Here is a 19742-nt window from a genome sequence, read left to right on the forward strand (position 1 = left end):
GGCACAATATTTTACCGATTATCGTGGCGATTAGGCGCGTCGACGATGACGATGACGGATCCGGCGAACGGTCCCTTACGTTTGCCGAGGATCACGGTCGATGGTCCGCCGACAGACGTTCAAAGAGGGGACGAACTTGAAAGACGAGACACACCACCACGACCAACTGCGACCATCACCTACACGTCGTTTTACGGGACGCGGTAACGGGATGCAGGACGTAGCGGCGGCGGCGGCGGCAGCAGCACTAGCACCACCACTACCACCGGCGAGGGTTGTACTCTTGGGGAACCCGGCGGTTTCCACCCTCAGATATATCGGTCGGAGACTATGTCACCGTGACTTGTCTACGAGACGAGTGGCGCGTACTTCTCGCCCGCGACGACTCTCGGCGACGAAGGTCGCGATCGATCAGTACTTTTCGAAAAAGACGCCCGCATGCGAGAGGGGCGAATGTGGGAAACGGTGAGGTACAAACCACCACCACCACCACCACCACCACCACTACGACTACCGCGCTGGCTACACGTCGTTTCACACGTCGGTGCACCTGCAGCAGCCGCAGCAGCAACAGCAGTGGCAGCACCATCAGAGAGGAGAACGATACGTCGCTGGGAGTGCTGGGACGCCCGGAAAGTCCCGGCTATACCATCCCCCGTCCCTCCTACTTGCGATCCTTCCCGGCGTCTTCCTCTCTCCTTCTATCTTCCCTTCGGGTGACGTCACGGGAATGGAGTCGGGGTCGGGGATCGATCCCGAACGCCCACCTCTAGGCTCGCATCCTCTCTCTCGCGAACGGTACTGACCGGATAGAAAACATTCGGCCATTCCCTCGACAACCTCCAGCGACCCCCCGGATGCATGTACGCAGCCAGTGACACGCACCATGCAGGGCGGAAAAGCGCGGAAGGGCGTAATTTCTCGCCGGATGGAGTGCACCGGCGATCTCGCCGCGGTTGCAGCGCGATTCCGCCAAGGGATGAAGCGGTGCGCGGGAAAATAGAACAAGGATGAACAGAGGGAGGAAACGTGTCCTGTCAAAAGACAAGTTTCGTAGAAGACATTTTTGCGCTTGAACTCCGATAATTTTTAATTCCTGATGAATAAATAAATATTGTTAAACTTTCTATCTGAAGAGAAGTGTGTTTTTTTTATTATCCTTATTGTTACTTATCAGATATTTGAACGCGTGATATTTTTTTTTACTGACAACTGCATGAGATTGCATTTTTTTATCCTCGTGCGTTTGCAACGTTTGTTTGTATGTTTGTAAATTTTTTCTAGGGACAAGAGAAGCTTTTTTTTACGATATACTGTTACATAAAAAAATGTACACTGACGTATAGGTAACAAATAACTGTGCTACGTAAAACAGTGCCTTTCTCACAAATAAAGTTCGCAATTTTTCTATTATTCAAATCGACACATCCATCCGTAAAAAAAAGAAAATTACACTGTAATTAACAATATCGTTTACGCATGTATGAATACTAAACATTTAATTACAACAAAAATATTCATATTGCATACATTTATTTAAAGAACTATTTTTAAAAAATGTACTCGTTATTATCTGCTTCTAAAATCAAAGCTGTACTAATTAAATCAATATCTACATCAGGTTTTATAGTGACATCTAACTGTCAAATTCACTGAAATGTTCTCACAGTTCAAATGTGAATTTTCGCGTTAGTCTGCAAAATATGTCAATAACTCAAGAAAAAATCAAACAGTTTAAAATAATAATTGTCTCTTCTTTTGGGAAATATGTCGATTTTATATGTCAATATATATCTTCTCAAATATACTCCCGTGACAATATGTCGGCATGTATGTCGTCCATCCGATGACTAATAGAAAATATTGTGCAAGGATTAACCAGGAAGATCAATTATCTATCGCAAGCCTGGATATACGTACGTGATCAATTATCTATCGCAAGCCTGGATAACGACGTAATTAATGAGGATAAAACTAGTACCACTACGCCAGATAGCCGGATCGTTGTTTTGCCTTCGTTATGAGGCCGGGATGCGTTGGCATGACTCTCAATTCCAAACATCGAACATTCAAATCTGCATCTGCGGGTCGGTTAATCTGCATAGATATTGCGCCGTGCAACGCGCGCGGGGAAATTCGGCAAACTACTATTCTATTTCCCCATCAGGAATTCTTTTGTCCTCGGGAATCGTTTGTGTGCCAGTTCGGCGTTCAAGTGGCATTAAAGGAAGGATAATGTCCTCGCCCGTCGTCTTTTGATCCCCGATTTTTCACCGCTTCGTCTCGGAGAGGAGACCCAGTGAAACCGACGTCGGTGCGGACTGAGAATAAAGGGAAAGAGAAAATCTCACGCGCGCTCCTTCGACCGAAAAGAAATGCTAAAAGAACTCGATCATCATTCTCGATCTTTGCCTATCATTTGATGGTGACGAAAAGAGCATTGAACTCGCTCAACCTATATGAAATACAGTTAGCAGTCTTTATATATCAATACAGAAATTTTATATTTACTCCCGCCAATCTAAAGTAGCACAATCGTAAAAATGTGTGTACGTGACACGATACAAATATTCAGTATAATACCTACATAAAAAAGAATTTATTAACAGCATTATATCTCTAATTGAAAATGATCTTGTTAATTCAATAGTATTAATGAAGCAAAATACTTGTTTTATTAAAATAAAAGCATGACACACATATTGAGTTAACAAGATTATTTCCAATTAGACTAATGTTGTTGATACATTATTTTTTCCGTGTATACTTTGCATAAAAGTAATAACCTATGATAGCTCAAAAAATAAGCAGAAAAAAATAATAAAATGTAATAATAACTTATCTTGCTTATACTTTTGATATATCGCGTATATACATCAATTTAAGATGTGAATGTTCAAATGCAAGTGAAACTTATTATTTTATTCTACGTTGCATTATTATTATATATTACGTATTTTCAACAGCCAAGCTAGTTTAGTCAGTAAGTCCTAAATGCGATGCAATTCAGCTCGTTCAACTCTGCCGAGAATCAAAGAGGACATCTTTGTCGGGGCAACAAGACTTTCTGTGACATATCCGGAGCCGCGCACACTTTCTGTAAGTGTACTCTCGGAGCTATAAAATTCTAATGCAATGCAGCAAGGCAACGTCGTGGATTTTACATGAATGACCGTGAAGATGAGGTCGGAGTTGAAACAAATAGAGACTGAGCCTCATACCTTGCAACGTTTTGTTTTCTTACGCAGCTATTTTTCTTCCTCGGTGCCCTCATTTACAAAGTAAAAGGTACTCCAGAGACAACAATGGCTATTTTAAAATTTATCAGACAACTTTTCACAAACAGGTTATTCAATTAACCGATTAAGAGGGCACAAAAAGGTTAGCCGTACATGTAGTACCTACATTACATTTTGTATTTATCAAGTTTTAAATAGTCACGAGCAACTCAATCACACGAAGAAATTAGTACTGTAAAAACTACAATTAAAAAAAATGGCTGCTTTGCGCACAACGCGTATATGGTAAACTTGTAATTTATTTCAACGTTAATTGTAACGTCTCGTGTAACGCAACATTATTATCAACAACGTGCTTTGCGCGAAGCTCTCTTCCGTGTAGGCGATTCGATGCATCGCACGACCGGAAGAGCGTGGGAGTACAAAAGTGCATTGGTTGATGAAGCGACGTCTTACGCATCGGTCGAACAGTTTACCGGGATGCAATGTCAGTGACCTTATTTACCGCAGTCTAAACGAGCGATTAATTACTCTGTTCGCCGTGCGGAAAGATCTTTACGGCCCGGAGGGCCGTCATTCTACCTACTTAATAATCTGAGGTAATATATGGCTCTTATATTCTATTAAATGTTTGAAAATACGTCAAACATTAACGTGCACCATCTCTTTCCAAATAAAAATTAAAAGGGGACTGTAAACTATATATCAAAAGAATGTATCGATCTAGTAACAACAGAATAATAACTTCTGCTTTTTTGTATTTTTAAATTGCTTTTTATTTTTATATTTTTATATATATTAGCCTGCTTATTTTTATACTTTGCTTTATTTTAGCCCCAAGACAGTAAGCTAGATTGCTTTTTAATAAAATCAAACAATTTTTTAAGAAATATATAATAAATACGGATATATATATTTATATTTATTATAATATCCAATTTTGCGCTCTTTAAAAAATTTAATTGAAGATCAGAACAACTATACGCAATAAATTCTTTGAACAGCATCAATTTAATATATTGTTTTCGGTGTTCTTAAACAAAAACAAATGTAAATAAGCTTTCAAACAAGAAACGAGAAGGAACTAGAAGGTAATAGCACTAGGATACATTAAAATGCGGCCTTTGAAGGGCGACTTTGTAACTTCATCGAATAAAGGAAGTGTTAGAGACCAAAAGCGCATTTGCGTAGTCACGAAGGTTCGTGAACTCTCTCTTTTCAAGTGACAAAGCAAGTCGCGGTTAATCTTAAAATTCAGTCAGCCGATAATGTCATCTTTGGTTTACCGCGCGCTGCTTTTACAGCTTCAAACGACTTAGCGAGAGATTGGCTAAATAAGCGAATAAGCAAGCGGAAGAAGGAATTTAGGTAAACGCGAGACCAAAATTCGGTATCTTGTACATCTACATATATATGCGAAAGAGAGATTCCGCAGTGGTCCCACGGAAAACGGCAAATCCACGTAAGACCCGCACGTCTTAGTGCCCCACTGTCTGCGGATTCGAAGAAGTATAGTGAGAGGAACAACGTTTCTCTCGCTCCCCCTCGTTAACGCGAACGTGCCGCAACGCGATGCACACGTCTCCGCGTCTTAAGAGGCTCATTCGAATGCACGGTCATACGCAGTCGTGTCGTGCGGTTCGTGCATATCGTCTACCGAATTACGAGCTGCGAAGCGCACCCTCGCCCGGGATTATTTGATGAAAAAGCATCCGAGCGCTTATTCTCGCGACTTCCCGCCGATTCAGCAGCACGATAAATGCAAAACGATCTTTCTCTCATATCGACGACTTCGCGACTGAGTTCTCACACAATACGAGTTACTGATACTTTAAAAATTGTTCTTTTAAATTGGAGTAATTTATTTGTGACTTTTATTCTAGATTTTTTTTTAAACTTCAACATTATTTATATCTCACGAGAGAAAAGCGATTCGCATAAAATGTTAACAATTCTTTTCTAAAATATCGTTCGTAATAAATTTTAGAGTGTCAAACGTAGATTGATCTAGCATTTTTAGTAAAAATAAAATAAATCAAGACTCACCACCCCGCTTTCGCCGGCTGCCGCGTTGCTCCTCGTTGTTCCATCGGGCGTCGTTGCAGACGTAATTCCTGGCACTGTTTCCACGGCGGGTGATTATCAAGGAGTCCTTAGGCAGAGGAGGCAGAGGTTTGTTAGCGTCGTACTCCTGCTCCGAGCAGCTGCCGTCCGAGCGACACCTCGAAGACGGGCCCGCGTTGCGGGTGACGTAGGAAGCGTCCTGAGTTCCGTCGTGTCGATCTTGATGCAAAAACACCGAGTCGGTATCCGAGGCGCTGTCCTCGCTTTTGTGTCGCCTGGTGGGCGGCTCGGGTGCCGTTCCACGTTTGGTCGGCCAGTTGCCAGCCGCTAAATCCGGCCCGGCGTTCGGCTGATTAGAGAAACTGACTCTCTTGGGACCAGTACTTCCGTACTGGTCTATCGAGTCGCCTCCTATCAGGCTTCCTCTCTTAAATATAGGATGTGGTCGAGGTCTGCCCTCGCTGTCGTTACCGTCTTCCTCGTAAACTCCGCCGACTTCCGGTCTCCTCGCCGGGGATGCCGTGCCGGTTCTTCTATCCGCGACAGGTTTTCTGCACGTCACGTGAAGACTGGTGCGCTCGATGTCGCCTCTGTGGAAATGCGGGGAAGCGCTCTTCGATCTCTGCGCGTCGTATACCGCGGGATCACGCGGGTTTATAGACTTTATCGACATCTCCTGACGATCTCGCAGCGCCTGCTGCGGCCTAACTATCAGTACCGGTTGATTCTGGCCCTTTTGAGCTTGCATTAACGGCGGTTTTCCGGTCGGACTCATCTTGAGACGTTGCTGCACGTTACTCCAGTAAGATCCGTCCCCGTGAGTAACAGGGCCGAGCGCCGTCATGTTGAAATTGAATGCTTGATTTGGTGACGCGGTCTGCATCGCGGGGCTTCCCGTTCTCGTCTTGTGATACGTTTCGCACAGCCCGTCCTCCATCATATTCTGCTCGTAGATCCGCCGTTGCTGCTCCTCGTCCAATCTCTTCAACTGCTGCCAATACACCGCCTCTCTCATTTCTGGCAAATCGATCTTCGGCGCGATTTGCCTCGGACCGGGGCTCGCCGATGGGGTGGCCGACGGGATGGCCGACTTCCGATGCGCCTCCAGCGCCTTTTGCTGCCAATAAAATGCCTCCAAATGCTGCCTGGTCTCTTTCTTCGAGGGCGATAATAGTCCGCAAGTCGGATGACTTTGCTGACCGCACGTCGTGTCGGCGACTCGTTGAACGTACAACTCTTGAACTTGTCGCGGTGGCTGCTGTGGTGGATACTGCCGTTGGCGTTGCTCGTAAATCGGCTCTCGCTGAAGCGAACTCGCGCTTATGTACATCTTGTCCTGACTCGCAGTCGGCGACGACTGAGGAGCCTCCAACGACGACGCGGTCGCCGTGAACGGAGTTCGCTGTTGCTGAGCGGCATCGAGTCGCCGTTGTTGACAAATATCTCGAGCCGGTTCGCGTATCGGGGACCGTGCTACTCCTCTCGCCGGCTCGTTAACCATTTGTTTGGTCTCCGAGACGCACGACTGTGGACTTTGCGATGTCGAATTCCGACCTTGAACCCGAGCTATTCTCTCGTCGATGTCGCGGCACGGCTTGGTCGAACCGTACGAATCGGGTGGCAGCAACTGATCGTTCTCGCGTCCGCCTTCTCTCATCTCCAAAGTTACCGCGTTACTGCGAGATGGACTCGGCTGTCCGCGATGTCCGTAAATCGGCTCGGGACGCGAGATACCCTTCGAGAAGGAGGACAATGTACTCATTTGTCTCATAGATCTTCCCGTGGGGGAAGAATTCTGGCCGCCGTACTGATTTCGCGCTTCAATTGGAACAATGCCAGAGATACCGTTGCGCGAATCCGCTATAGGAACGGGCGATTCCGCGTCACAGAGCCTGGCCTCGTTCAATGGCCGAGAAACTCGTGACTGGCAGATGACTTCTCGCTTGGGCGAAGCTATCAAGATTTGATCGTCGGGCTGTGATCTCCGAGCTCGAGATCCCATCGACGGGGACATCGCTATTGTCGACCCAGGTTTCGATAGTGATACGCTCTGAATGGATAATCTCTCAGCTTGATTGCACGCTAATGAGTCATTCTTCAAATTTGTGTCAGCGTTCTCGTGACTCTTTAAACAATCTTCACGCGATTTTTCGACTTCACGTTTCGACTCCGTTCGAGCATTTTCATTATCTTCGCAATACTGAAAAGAACAATTCTTCGAGGGCGATTGTTGATTCGATAAACATTTCTGTTCGAAGACCAAATCGTCTGTCTTCTCCGGCGAATTCTCCGCTGTACATTCCGATGCTTCCGTGCTCGTAAAATGTTCCTCGCGACACGGTGACGACGGAGTTTCATCGTAGACGTGTTCCTCGATGTAGTTATCGGAAGACTGTGAAGTCGTGGTTTGACCTTGGTTCTCGTAAATCCCTTCACGCGCATCTTCGAAGAGCGGCCGGTCGGCAGGCGAAGTTCGAGCGCTGCTACGAGGCGAGTTCAAATAGTACTCGCCGCTCTTCGAGCTAGTGGGCGAGAACTCGCTCTTCTGACTCGAGTTAGGTGTACAACTCGAGTCGGCATAATCGCCGGACTTTTGGCTAGAACCGGACGACGGATACTTCGTGCTTCTCCCAATCAATGGCGCTCTCTGATTTTGATTCACGATCGGTTGTCGAGTGATTTTAACTTGCGCAGCGACCGACTGCGGCGGACTGTGGATCAGACCTACCTCGAGGCTCCTGTCATTCTGGTAAAACCCGGACTGACTACGGTAATCCACGTTGTCAGCAACGTCAAACCCGCTGAGATTGTCGCACAGCTGATCAACGCCGTCCTGGTAATTTTCGTAGTTCGACAGCTCGATTCGCGACTGTGGGATTTCAGGTAGCGGCCTGTCGACGGGATGAATAACTCGTGACCGTAAATACCGTTCTCCGGGCGGCGCCGAGATTCGACCGGAGGCACCGTGATTTCTCTGGAAAATGTAAGTACGCGCGCCGTGACTCGGCTCTTGCAGACTGTGCTTGCGCTCCAGATGGCCGTATCGCCGGATGTCCTGCTCCTCGCGTCTCTGCTTCTGCTCGTACTTCCGGTATCGAGCGGTATTCTGCTCGATATCGGCCGAGATACCGAACTGTCCGCTTCGCTCCAACCATTTCTCGTCCGGCGCGATCGAGCTGAGACTGGAGTCAGCGGTGTACGTCCTTTGACCTCGAGTTCTCTCGCGAAGAAGTCGCGTGTCGTCCGTTTGAAGGAAGTGATCGGGTGTACTGGTAATTGGTCCCTGCTCGGGAAACAATTCGCGCTTGATCTCGTCCAATCTCTCCTCGATGATGGAACCGTTCAGACTGTTGTCCAGTTTGACATTTCTCTTGATGTCCTCGTTCAGGTTCATCGTGTCCGGCGACCTCGTGTAATTTCCATTTTGCTGATAACGAGTAAAATGTCGCTCTTCGTACCTCCTTCGCTCCTTCTGCTCCTTCTTCTTGTAATCCTTTCGAGAATCCTTCGGGGAGAAAATAGCCGGTAATAGACGCCGAAAGCCGAGCTTTTTCTTCTGCTTTTCTTCCTTCTTCACCTTAGACGATCCCGCCTCCATCGTGAATTCCTTTATAAGATTTGCGTAACCGTCTTTGCCGCTGTGATTCCGAACGAAAGTCGGATCAATGGATTCTTTCGAATTAACTGTAAAAGAATTGGAAATTTTGTCGTTCTTCTTTTCAGTTAAAAGATTCTTTCTATCGGCAAGAAGTATCTCATTTTTTGCTTCCTCGATATCCTTTTTACAATTATTCTTTACTTCGTTCGAGTTTGAATCGCTAGTAACGTTAATTGCGTCACTTTTAATATTTTCTTCTCTTAAGCTTAGATCTTCGTGAACTATCGCCGTTGTTGTGACAATTTTTTTTGTATCTCTCTCTACTTGTTTATTTCGAACGCAATCCTTATCTTCCTCGTCGCCGTAAGCTCGATCAGATTCATCGATATCGTCATTATCATCCGTCTGTATTTCGTCTTCTCGATTCGCCACCTGGGCGATGTCCTCATCGACTGCCTTGATTCTATCCTCCAGACACGAATCGGAGTCGACAGTGCTCACGGTACTGTTCTCAAGAATCTCCTCCGAAGTTCGTTTCTTCGACTCGTCGATCGATGTTCGCCTCTCTGTGAACTTCGCTTCCGGATGCTTCCGGTCAAAAAGCAACCGAGCGTCGCGATCCTCGACGATACTCTCGCGCGAAGACACGCTGCCGAATTCCTCGACGTAAGACGACTTCGAAGATTCCGAGGAATTCCGTTGCAAGCGATTATCCAGATATTCCCCGGACCACCGTTTCTCCACCTCCGTCACTTTCTCGCTGTATTTTCGTTTGACGTCGACCTTACTCGACGATCGTTCGTCGGTCTCGCTGGCTCTGTCGTTGTCGGACGTGTAATCGAGATCGGTTTCCAGCAGCCTCTTCTCCTCGATCTTCAGCCGTTTATCCAGATTGTGCCTCTCGAGAAAATCCTTGTCGAATCTGGGACTTAATCTCTCGCTGCAGTTCGAATCCGCAATAACCGGCGGCTTCAGAGCGTAATTCGCCTGAAGGCCCAACAGTTTCTCTTTGTAGCTTTGCGCGGTGCTGGCGTGAATCTTGGTGCTCAGATTCTTTTGAAGATCGTCGATAGTCGCCTGACTCTTCTCCAAGCGATCCCGCACGTCTCTGTCAACTCCGCGACTATCAACGTCGTCCTGCTTTTTAATCTCGTCTGATTCACGTTTGCAGTTCACGTCCGTCGCCTCAAACGTCTCATTGTGTTTATCGATTTCGGCGGAGCTTATACCGCCGTCACCTTTTTTATCATCCGCAACGTCTTTCGTCTCGAAAAGTTCTTGCTCTTGGTTAACCTCAGCCACTACCTTGTCAACAACTTTTTCCCTTTTCGACGATAAATCTTCTGAAGATTCTGCCTTCGTGAAAGAGACCGAAGTCGCTATCAAAGATGAATCGTGCTCATTTTTAGTTGCAGATCTCTCCGGGACCTTCGGTGGCGCCGTATTCTTCTTGACAATTGCATTCGTCGAATTCAAGCCTTCGATCACGATGCTATTGATCGATGGACTTTTAGCAAACTTAATCGGCTTGATCCTAGTCTCTTCGCCTGAAACACTTGAAATACCGTTGCTCTTCCGGCTCTTCGGAATAGGAAGTTTCGATTGGACGGTCTTAAAACCAGTATCTTTTGACTTTGACGTGAACGCGTCTTCCTGTAACGAGACTCGAAATCTCTCGTTACTCGCCGATTTCTGCCGCTCGTCTTTCACACATTTGACAACATTTGACGTCGTTTCCGAACTCAGAGACAGTTTCCTCGAAGTCTCGTTCTTCGTCAGCAATACTTCTCGCGATCCATTCGACGATTCGAGGACGATTTTTTCAACAGTAACTTTATCGACAGACAGAACTCGCACGTTTCCTGCATTCGCTTCTTCCACGTCACCCTTAAATGAGTCTCGATTAGGCCGTACATCCGTTTTCGAGATATTGCTACCGAAGACTCCTTCCTTCGGCTCCATGCTGGTTTATTGAGCGCCGTTCTTCTTTCAAGGACGCCTGAAAGAATTTCATTGTGATCTTCTCGACACGTCCAAAAGATATATTTTACAACATGATAAAAACAAATTTAAAAGTATGATCAAAAAGTAAGATGAAAAATGCTAAAAATTCATGAACATAAGATTGAGATAAAAGAAACCTTTTATCTATATAAAATCAAAGCAAAATATATGGGAAAAGTATCGAATAAGTATCGAGATAAGCTCTCACAATCGGTTATTTTTTTATTTAAAACATATTAGCTATCTACGGTAATTTATCATCTCGGTCTAAAAAGTTCTTACACATATTGCATATATCATTACATAACTGTACAACAAATAATAATCACCGTGAAGTTTTCGTTACAAAAAGGTCAAATTTAAATCAAAGAATCTGCCATTAAAAGATATCGAATACAAGTGGGACGCCTCGTTTAATGCCATTATCTTTTATATTATCTTTTATATTCGATGAACAATTCCAGACGCTCCGATGTATACAGAGATACAGGCGTCGAGAGGGCACAGGGGGACTCGAGATAACTAGATAAGTGTCTGCGTGGTCGTTCGAAATTTTCCCATTAGTCCATCGTGGCTGCGGGCTGCCGCGTCGATGTTTGACCCGGTCAAGTACGTGTGGTGCACGTACGCGACCATGTGCGCACCAGCCGCTCGTGTATAGACTCACGAGCACGTGCCAGTGCTCCCAGATTTGTGCGAGTGCACCAACGAACTGAGTGTAGTCTAAATACGCGTATATTCTAAACATCGAAGCGGAAAATCTCCTCGGTCCGTAGCCTTCGTTTGCGCGGTCAACGTCTCTCTCTTTCTCTGTCTCTCGAAGGATATCGCGGCGGCCGCGGCGTAGAGTCGCAAAGTGCAACGACCGTAACGAATTCGTTCGGGAACTTACAAAGCGTCTAAAACGAGAATACACAACCGCGCACAACTTCGAATCCCTTTTTCCCCGTGATACCGTTGTGCTCACTTCCGCCCGTATTTCCCCTCTCCGGATCGTGACGTAAGCGTCAAGGATACACACGTCGAAAGGGACAGAAGTGGAAATACGTTTATTCACGGTCGTAGGGCAGAAGCTTTCCGAAGACATTATTAATTTGGGTGTATAATACATATCAGAGCAGGTTATCTTGTAAATATAACATATTATTAAACTAGAAGTAAGAAAAGATGTTAGCAAAAGAAAAACGAATTACTTATTAAAAGGTAACGTCAGAGATAAATGGAAAAAAACTGAAGTAAAACTTCTCGTACATCTAAGAAAGATAAACATATATACGAATACAAAAAAAAAGATACAAAAAGATCCATTTCGCTCAGAAAAGAATTAAGTGACGGAATACTTTCATCGCGCAAGAGGGGAAAAGTAAAAGGTCGACGAGAGAGGCACGTACTGAATCCCTTTGCCTAATTTTGCGATTGTAATAACTCCAGCCGATTGCGCAGTCTGCAATGTGCCACGTGATATTTATTTAATGGCGCGTTAACCCAGAAACTAACTGCAATATCCAAAATGAACTACTTTTTGCCACGTTACACTCCCGTTTGCCAGAAGAAGGGAGGCGCTCGTCATTAATCTGGCATCAATACGTTTAATATTGCATAAATCCACAAACAACTGACGAACGCGATTACCTTCTCGTGCGACTATTGAATGTCTATTACATGTACGTAAACTCTCACGTATTGACCCAGAGATCTAGTAGCTCACAACGGTTACGGAATTAATGAAACAATCCCCTTAGTATTCGTTCTGTTCCAATAATTCGCTTTCCATGCTTAAAATCTTTACGCCCGGAGAAGAGAAAATAAAAAAAGGACGAAAGATTAAAGAAAAAGCGATTTAATGATTATCATGGCGCACCTTCAAGTGCATCTAATTCCGATGCAACGCGTGACACTCCGAGTGAGTGCACCGTTCATCGGCACGTTCCGGTCCGAGGCTGCGCGCAAATAAAACTTAACATTGTTAGCCGCGCAACGGCGCGGTCGCGCACCGACGTTTCCCGGAAGGCGTTTACAATCGACTGGCCAGGATTCGAGTATTATTCGTATTACTCGCGAACGCGATGCGTGGTGACGCGAAAGAGCGAGACGAAAGCGAAAGAAACGTAATATTCACAGGTGAAACCAATACACCGGTGTTAACTTACGGTATGATCGTTTCGCAAAATATCTGCTTGCTATCGCCGCCGATTACGTAAATAACTTGCTAGCGTGACGCGACGTATGCACAATTATGTCGCAATTGCAAGAATACGCTCACGTGATGACAAGGTTCTTTTTACCTAGACCAACTACACGACATTTCATTTAACAAAAATAGCAACATACTATATATGTGTGCTTTTTACGATAAAAACAAGTAGCGAGCGAAACATAATAGCGTTACATAATAACGATACAATGCACGCTTGAAATACGTTACAACATGCGTTAATAATGAAACAACGGTATTACGATAACTTGAACTCGTTTCGAATAAATATTTACGAACTTGACTCACGATATTTTCTACAAAATATTTGTTAATTCGGTTTTTATATTTTTATTTAATTTTACTAAAGGCCTGTACTGCGTCGTAATTAAAACAAGAACAAATGAAAATGTTTAGGAAAAAAGTTCAAGGAACTTCGGAACGTCCGCTATTATACCTATTGCCGGATTAATTTATATCTGCCGACGTAACTAGCTTCGCGGTATAATGACTGTACGATGAATGCAAAAAGGCTGAAGACGGTAGATTAGCAGATAACGGCGGCAAGAAGTGTATGCGAGAATAACGCGGTAATAACGCGGAAACGCCATCATCTTTTATCCGCGTTTCACGATCATCAGCCAGAGAACTTGAACGGCGAGCTGGCGAGACGTGACAAGTCGGTCGGGACACAGAAATAAACGGAACTGAAGAACAAAGCCGGTAATTGACAAACGCGCTTTGTTCGGCCAGCGTACCGCCACTCTTGCTTAATTATCGCGGTACTCATTATCTAATTATCGTCATTAGATAGCATCCCAAGTGGACGATTCGGAAGTGGCCCTTTGGAGTGCGAACTCGATATACCAATGTGTGCGTATTCAAAGATACATTTCTCATACTTATAACAGTGTGATCGTCCCCGAATATTGATTCTAACATATGTTAGACGTATATCAATTCTTTTCGCATGCGCAGACAAATCTAATGGGACAATTTTCCGATAAGATATCGAAAACTCTGCATGGAAATATGTCAAACAAACGCAATAAGAAGAAACAGAAATTAGTCTCTTCAATTTTGAGAAGAAACTCTATTCTTAAAGTTTTCTTACGTGGTTTATTAATATTCTTTTTGTTCCAAAACAATTCTGGATAAAATATATTTACCAGCAGTATGCTCTAGAAAACAGATATTACAAAAATTGATCTTATCTTCATAAATCGAAGACCTTATTTTCCAAAATGCTTAAAAGTTGATTTTTTCCAGCATTGTATTTTACGTTTCATTAAAATTGGTGTGTTTCTAGGTTAAAAGAGCCAATTCCGTTATTGGATGCTCCGTTTCGCGCCGATATACGGTATGATACAATAACGATTCCCTTCTCACGCGTTAGATTAAATCGGCAAAACGATGGATAATGCAAAGGTCATAAGTTAGTTTGCACGTGTTTGAAGTACGATCCGGTCTCTTGACTGGAAAAATCGAGACTCGCAGCTTGCATACGATGGCGGAATGCACTAACCCGACGAGATAGCATGCAGATATACGTAAGGAGAGAAAAAGACACTTGTCAGATTCGAGGAAAGATAGTGTTTGACCCCTCGTATTTCTCTGTGTCGTTAAAAAATATAAATTCTCCTGACACACCATGCGCAAAATCATGCACATATATTTAATACAACAGAAATCTCTCTCTCTCTCTCAATTAGAAAATATAATACTACCTCAAATGATCAAAAGTCATCATTCAATATGTATTTCCCTCGATGAGAAACATACTGTTTTGGCTAGAATTACAAAAAAATATCAGTCTTTGTGCCAAACATTTTCTATGCCAGCCTATTCACAAGTCGAGTATTGTTCATATTTGTATTTATGAAAACCACAATTCTGCAGTCGTATTTCCAGGAACGAATGTGCGGAGCATGATATTATCTGATAGCGCGAGACGAGCGCGCGATTTCATCGCCGATGTGTGTCGGCACATTTTATACAAACAAAACGAGGTCTACGTATCGGCGTCTATCCGAGTCTAATTATGTATTAATTGTTCGTTCATCAATCCCCAACGGAAACCGGTGTATAAATACCGGCGATATGCGATTTTCGATAAAAAGGCGCATCACAAACCGGTTTGCTTCTTTCCGCGTTAAGTGGTTAAGTGCATCCCGATAGCGACTGCAGCGTATACGTTTTCTATGTGGCGTTTAATAATTCCCAGCGCCAAAGAGTTCGCGGAAATTTCATACCCTTTTTCCTTTTCTTCTCACCCGTTCAACGATATATCGCACGTCTCGATTCGCATGCAGATAATATGTAACAAGCGCAAATGCGCGAGTATGCAATGCATAGTAACGTAAAGAGTGGTTGTCTGAAGATAACCATCAAGAGCACGTCGGTTCCTTTGAACAGGCAAACAACCTCCAAGTTTCTACGACGATAAATTCAACTATGTCGCGTGATATTCTATGAATATAAATTATATCCTATAACTATGAATATGCAACAACGAAAATATTATACGGTCACAGCAATATTTCTAGAAGCAATTACTATAATAAGATTAAGATAAGTCGAATCGATCTTTGCCATAATTTCAATTCAATCCAGCTAATCAATAACAAGATAAGGAAGCCAATTAACGTAACGGTTTCGTGATTGTCAAATTATATAATCGTTATTTTGAAAGTTCAACAATGCATAATGGAATAATTAGCATCAGGCAGTTATTAAGGCTGGATCTTATCTAAAATTTTACATTTTTATAAAATTAGATTTCACATAATGAAAATGTTAACACAACTATGTAGCTAATATAGATACTATTGTAATTTGTAACTGATATCGGAGAAGCTAAACTGCATAAACGTTAATACTCGCATTGTAACGAACATTATATTTGGCGACCAAATCGACTCCGGCGAAATAAACAAGAAACAGATTAATTTCATGAGAGCCCTGATTTCGATCGCACGGTGGATGTAAAGCTGTCAGTGAACGTTTAACAGATTAACGAGCACTGTTCAATTCTCGCTAATATGATAATGAACGATGCTCGCGATCGTGTACGGCGTCGCGTCGTCGTGCACGGCATCATTCGCGATTACATCGATCATTCCTAAATTTAATCATCACCGTCACGATATCGTCACGCCGATCTGTGATTCTGCCTGAGCATTAATTACTCGACGCGATAATCCTCGGGATGTTGTCAACGCTTTCATTTTCAGTCTCGATTATTTCCACCGAGCAGTACCTTCGTGAGACCGTTATTGACACACTTGGGTGCGAATGCACGAAGCAGGAACGAGATAAAAATAAACACGACTTACACACAGTGTAAGTCATGATTTACAAGTTGCAAAATGTAAACTTACAAGCTCTTCGTCCGCTTGCAACCCAACTGTTTGTTGCAGGAGCTACTCACGCACACATCGCGGAAAGCGAAGTCACGGCGAAAGGATTGCGGAAAAGGTGACGATATTTACATATTTATGTTGTGTCGCACGTCGCATCTTTTGGGATTTATTTGAAAATCAAATCGGCGATGTAACGAGAAACAGGGAACGAGAATAAAAGATGACTTCACGAAAGAAAGCAGGCGTTGCAACTTTTGCGAACGCAATTGTCGCTGAAAAAAAAAGAAACGAGCTACCGAGTTGTTTTTATGCTCTTCCAAGCGCATTTAACGAAAAACACGCGACTCGCCGGAAGAAACCGAGGACGCCGGTTTGCGTATTCCTGGTACGCGATGGATTAACACCTTATCACAAAAGTAGAGAGAAGGGGCTCTTATCGTTGTCACACCTCGGACACGAGCACACTGTCACTGCCACTGTCGCACCGTTAACAAATGGAGCGCGATTTTTCGCGGCATTTTCTTCTTTGCACACCAAGACGGATAAAGAAGGACTTTAAACGAAGCGCAAACGCGCGCGGATAAGAACGTTTAAATAAAACTCCGAAACAAGCGCTGGTTCTGGAGGAGATGATAACACGGCATGGTTAACGAGGAAAGAAAAACTAAACGAAATTAAAGGGAGGGTGATGGTTGAAAGGACGGGGGAAGAAGAGAGAGAGAAAGAAAGAGGAAAGAAGAAGAGAAGGAGGGAGTGAGATGGACGAGGCGCCGGCAACGATGTCTCTGTACTGACTGACGAAGAGTTGTTCGTATAATGTACGTAGAGTACGAGAAAGAGAGAATGCTGGGGGGGACTAGGAATGCGAGAAAGAGCGAGACGAGGGTAGGGAATAATGAGGAGAGAGAGAATGGACGAGAGAACTGGCCGCGTAAACTGGCGAGAGCAGAGAGACGGAGCCTCCGCGGGCTCTCCTCTCACGCGAGCGAAGACCCGATTGTGAGCGAGCTGCGTGTTAAACGCTGATAACACGCAAGTTACAGGTACATATGTATTTACCAATGACACATCAGCGGTATCGGTGAGAAACTACAGTGATTCTCAGTCGTTGATAAAAGTCGTTCTTGATCGCAACCAATGATCGCGGGAAGAGAGTTTTAGTCGAATGTAGTTAAGTTTTTGATAAAATTGTTTGTCAATCTTGATTATACCCTAATTACTAAAAAAAGTTTATTTGTTTTAGAGGATACATATTAAATATTTTACAATATATTTCTCTATACTGATTTGTACAGAACAAACCGCAAATAAATAAAATATAAATTGTAATTGTTAATTATTTGATTCTAACATGTATGTAATTATTATCAAAATAATCTGTAAATATTGTAGCGATAGTTTACAGGAATAAATCATTACTGACTTAAATTTTTCTTTTAATGGAAATGCATTTTGGTTTTAAGAAATTTTCTAAAAAAATTATATTACTTATATAAAAACTCGGAAAAATTTTTGTAAAAATGTTTTACCATAATGTTTTATTAAACGTATGTAATTATTTTTTATTATTACGTAATGCTTGCTCAGTGTTGAAATTAAATTATGTCGTATGTCCGGAATTATAAGAAAGACAAGAATAGACAGATACCACCTGATAATCTAGGAGCACCTGGGCAAGTGAAAACTTCCTATTAAACTGAACAAGCAAATGGAATTTTAATTAAAGCACCTTGCGTGTGAACTGAGAATTACCGCGGAGGTAGTTATCGCCAGCTCGTATTATCACGATTCTATAGAACAGCATGATTTATTTCTGATTTATGGACAATTATTCTCCACAATCGCAGTTATTCTCATCTTCTGAAAATTATATCTACAAAGACTAGAAAAAAATCAGTTTTAAAGAATGCGTCTGCTCGGTCTGCTCCATAAAGATTATTTTTTTATTGGACGTGATTTTAAGACCGCGCATCGAGGAAACAATTAAAAAATATTGAAAGTTGCAAAAAGGATCGCTGCATATTTTGCCCAGCTCATATAATGAAAGCGTTTCATGTCTATCGCGCTTTTTATCGCACAGCAAACAGAAATGGTCGCGATACAACGTGCGTTCTGCAAATACATGGGATAGCGTGCACAATCCGTAATGCGAAGGAAAGGCTTGTGACTTGAAGTTTCCTGCGAGATCAAGACGGTCTCTCGATCTTCTGAGACCTTCTCCTTCGATCGCAGGATGAATTTCTTTTTTGTTCCGGCTTCAATCAAGCGTACGTCGAGTCTCCCGCTGTTCAACCTTCGCGTCCTCCGATTTTTGTTTCTCCCGTATCGAATCGAATCTCCACGATTCTCTGTGATTCTTAGATCCATTCCAGGATATTTATTCTGTTTCCCCATTTTTTCCATTCGGTTTTTTTTCCTTTCGACTGAACAAAACGTTGGTCGTGCGATCATAATTTATCGATCAAACGTACACCCAGTGTACTCGAGTTGCAAGGTAAACGACTGCTTGCGCAAGAAACGTCGAGTATGCAGCTGAGTTTCGATACGAGAACGCCGGCGTGTTACTTCGACTGTACGAAAAAATTCAATAGCGGAATATCGAGGTCACGGAGATTTGAATTATGTATAATGCTATCGTCTACGCGGCCAGAACATCGACATTGATAAATACTTGCTTCAATCAATACTCACGCACCGCATTGTCCTATTTACAATATTAAGGCCCATTATCTAAGGTCCATCATCCTGTCATTCAAACAAAAAAAAAGTCAGATACTATTGTAATTAATTTTAAAGACAGATCCTATAGAACGTCTAAATCAGCTCCGAACTATTCCTTTCACAGTTCTAAAATGAAAGATATTAAAGCGATGTCTTTTATAATTAGACATCCCTAAAATCACACACGTACATTGTACATCCTTCTTTACATATCCTTTTTATTTATTTTTATTTATTTAATTAAGAGATATAAATAAAAAATAAATTTATTTTTGCTATCCTGCTCCGTTTATATTAGACACGTGTATAGATTTAGTTTTTTTTTCTTTATTCGTATTTTTTCTATTTTATTTTTAAATTAAATTGTATCTTACTCTCCCTTTCCCTCAAATGTTTATTGCATTATTGTTTATAAAACGTGAGTATGTTGTGCTCGCGGGATTTGTAAGTTCGCCAAACTTATGACTGCCATGCAGATCAATCCTGGTATATTCGATTGTGCCGGTGACACAGTTCTTCAGGCTCAGGAAACATCAAGTACTCCTACTGTCGATAAACGA

The 19742-nt window shown here is 43.0% G+C and overlaps 1 protein-coding gene across 1 annotated transcript; it reads right to left on the bottom strand.

The window, feature by feature from the left end:
- Positions 1-5274: 5274 nt before the first annotated feature.
- Positions 5275-17381, bottom strand: LOC112454888. Its single transcript, XM_025016519.1, has 3 exons — positions 16910-17381; positions 16480-16733; positions 5275-10900 (listed from the first exon to the last, which is right to left on the bottom strand). Exon 3 carries the CDS (start codon positions 10861-10863, stop codon positions 5275-5277), a length of 5589 nt encoding a protein of 1862 aa, XP_024872287.1. The 5' UTR covers positions 10864-10900; positions 16480-16733; positions 16910-17381.
- Positions 17382-19742: the final 2361 nt, after the last annotated feature.

The sequence above is a fragment of the Temnothorax curvispinosus genome, unplaced genomic scaffold (genome assembly GCF_003070985.1).
Source record: "Temnothorax curvispinosus isolate PA1 unplaced genomic scaffold, ASM307098v1 QBEX01005511.1, whole genome shotgun sequence".
NCBI lineage: Eukaryota > Metazoa > Arthropoda > Insecta > Hymenoptera > Formicidae > Temnothorax > Temnothorax curvispinosus.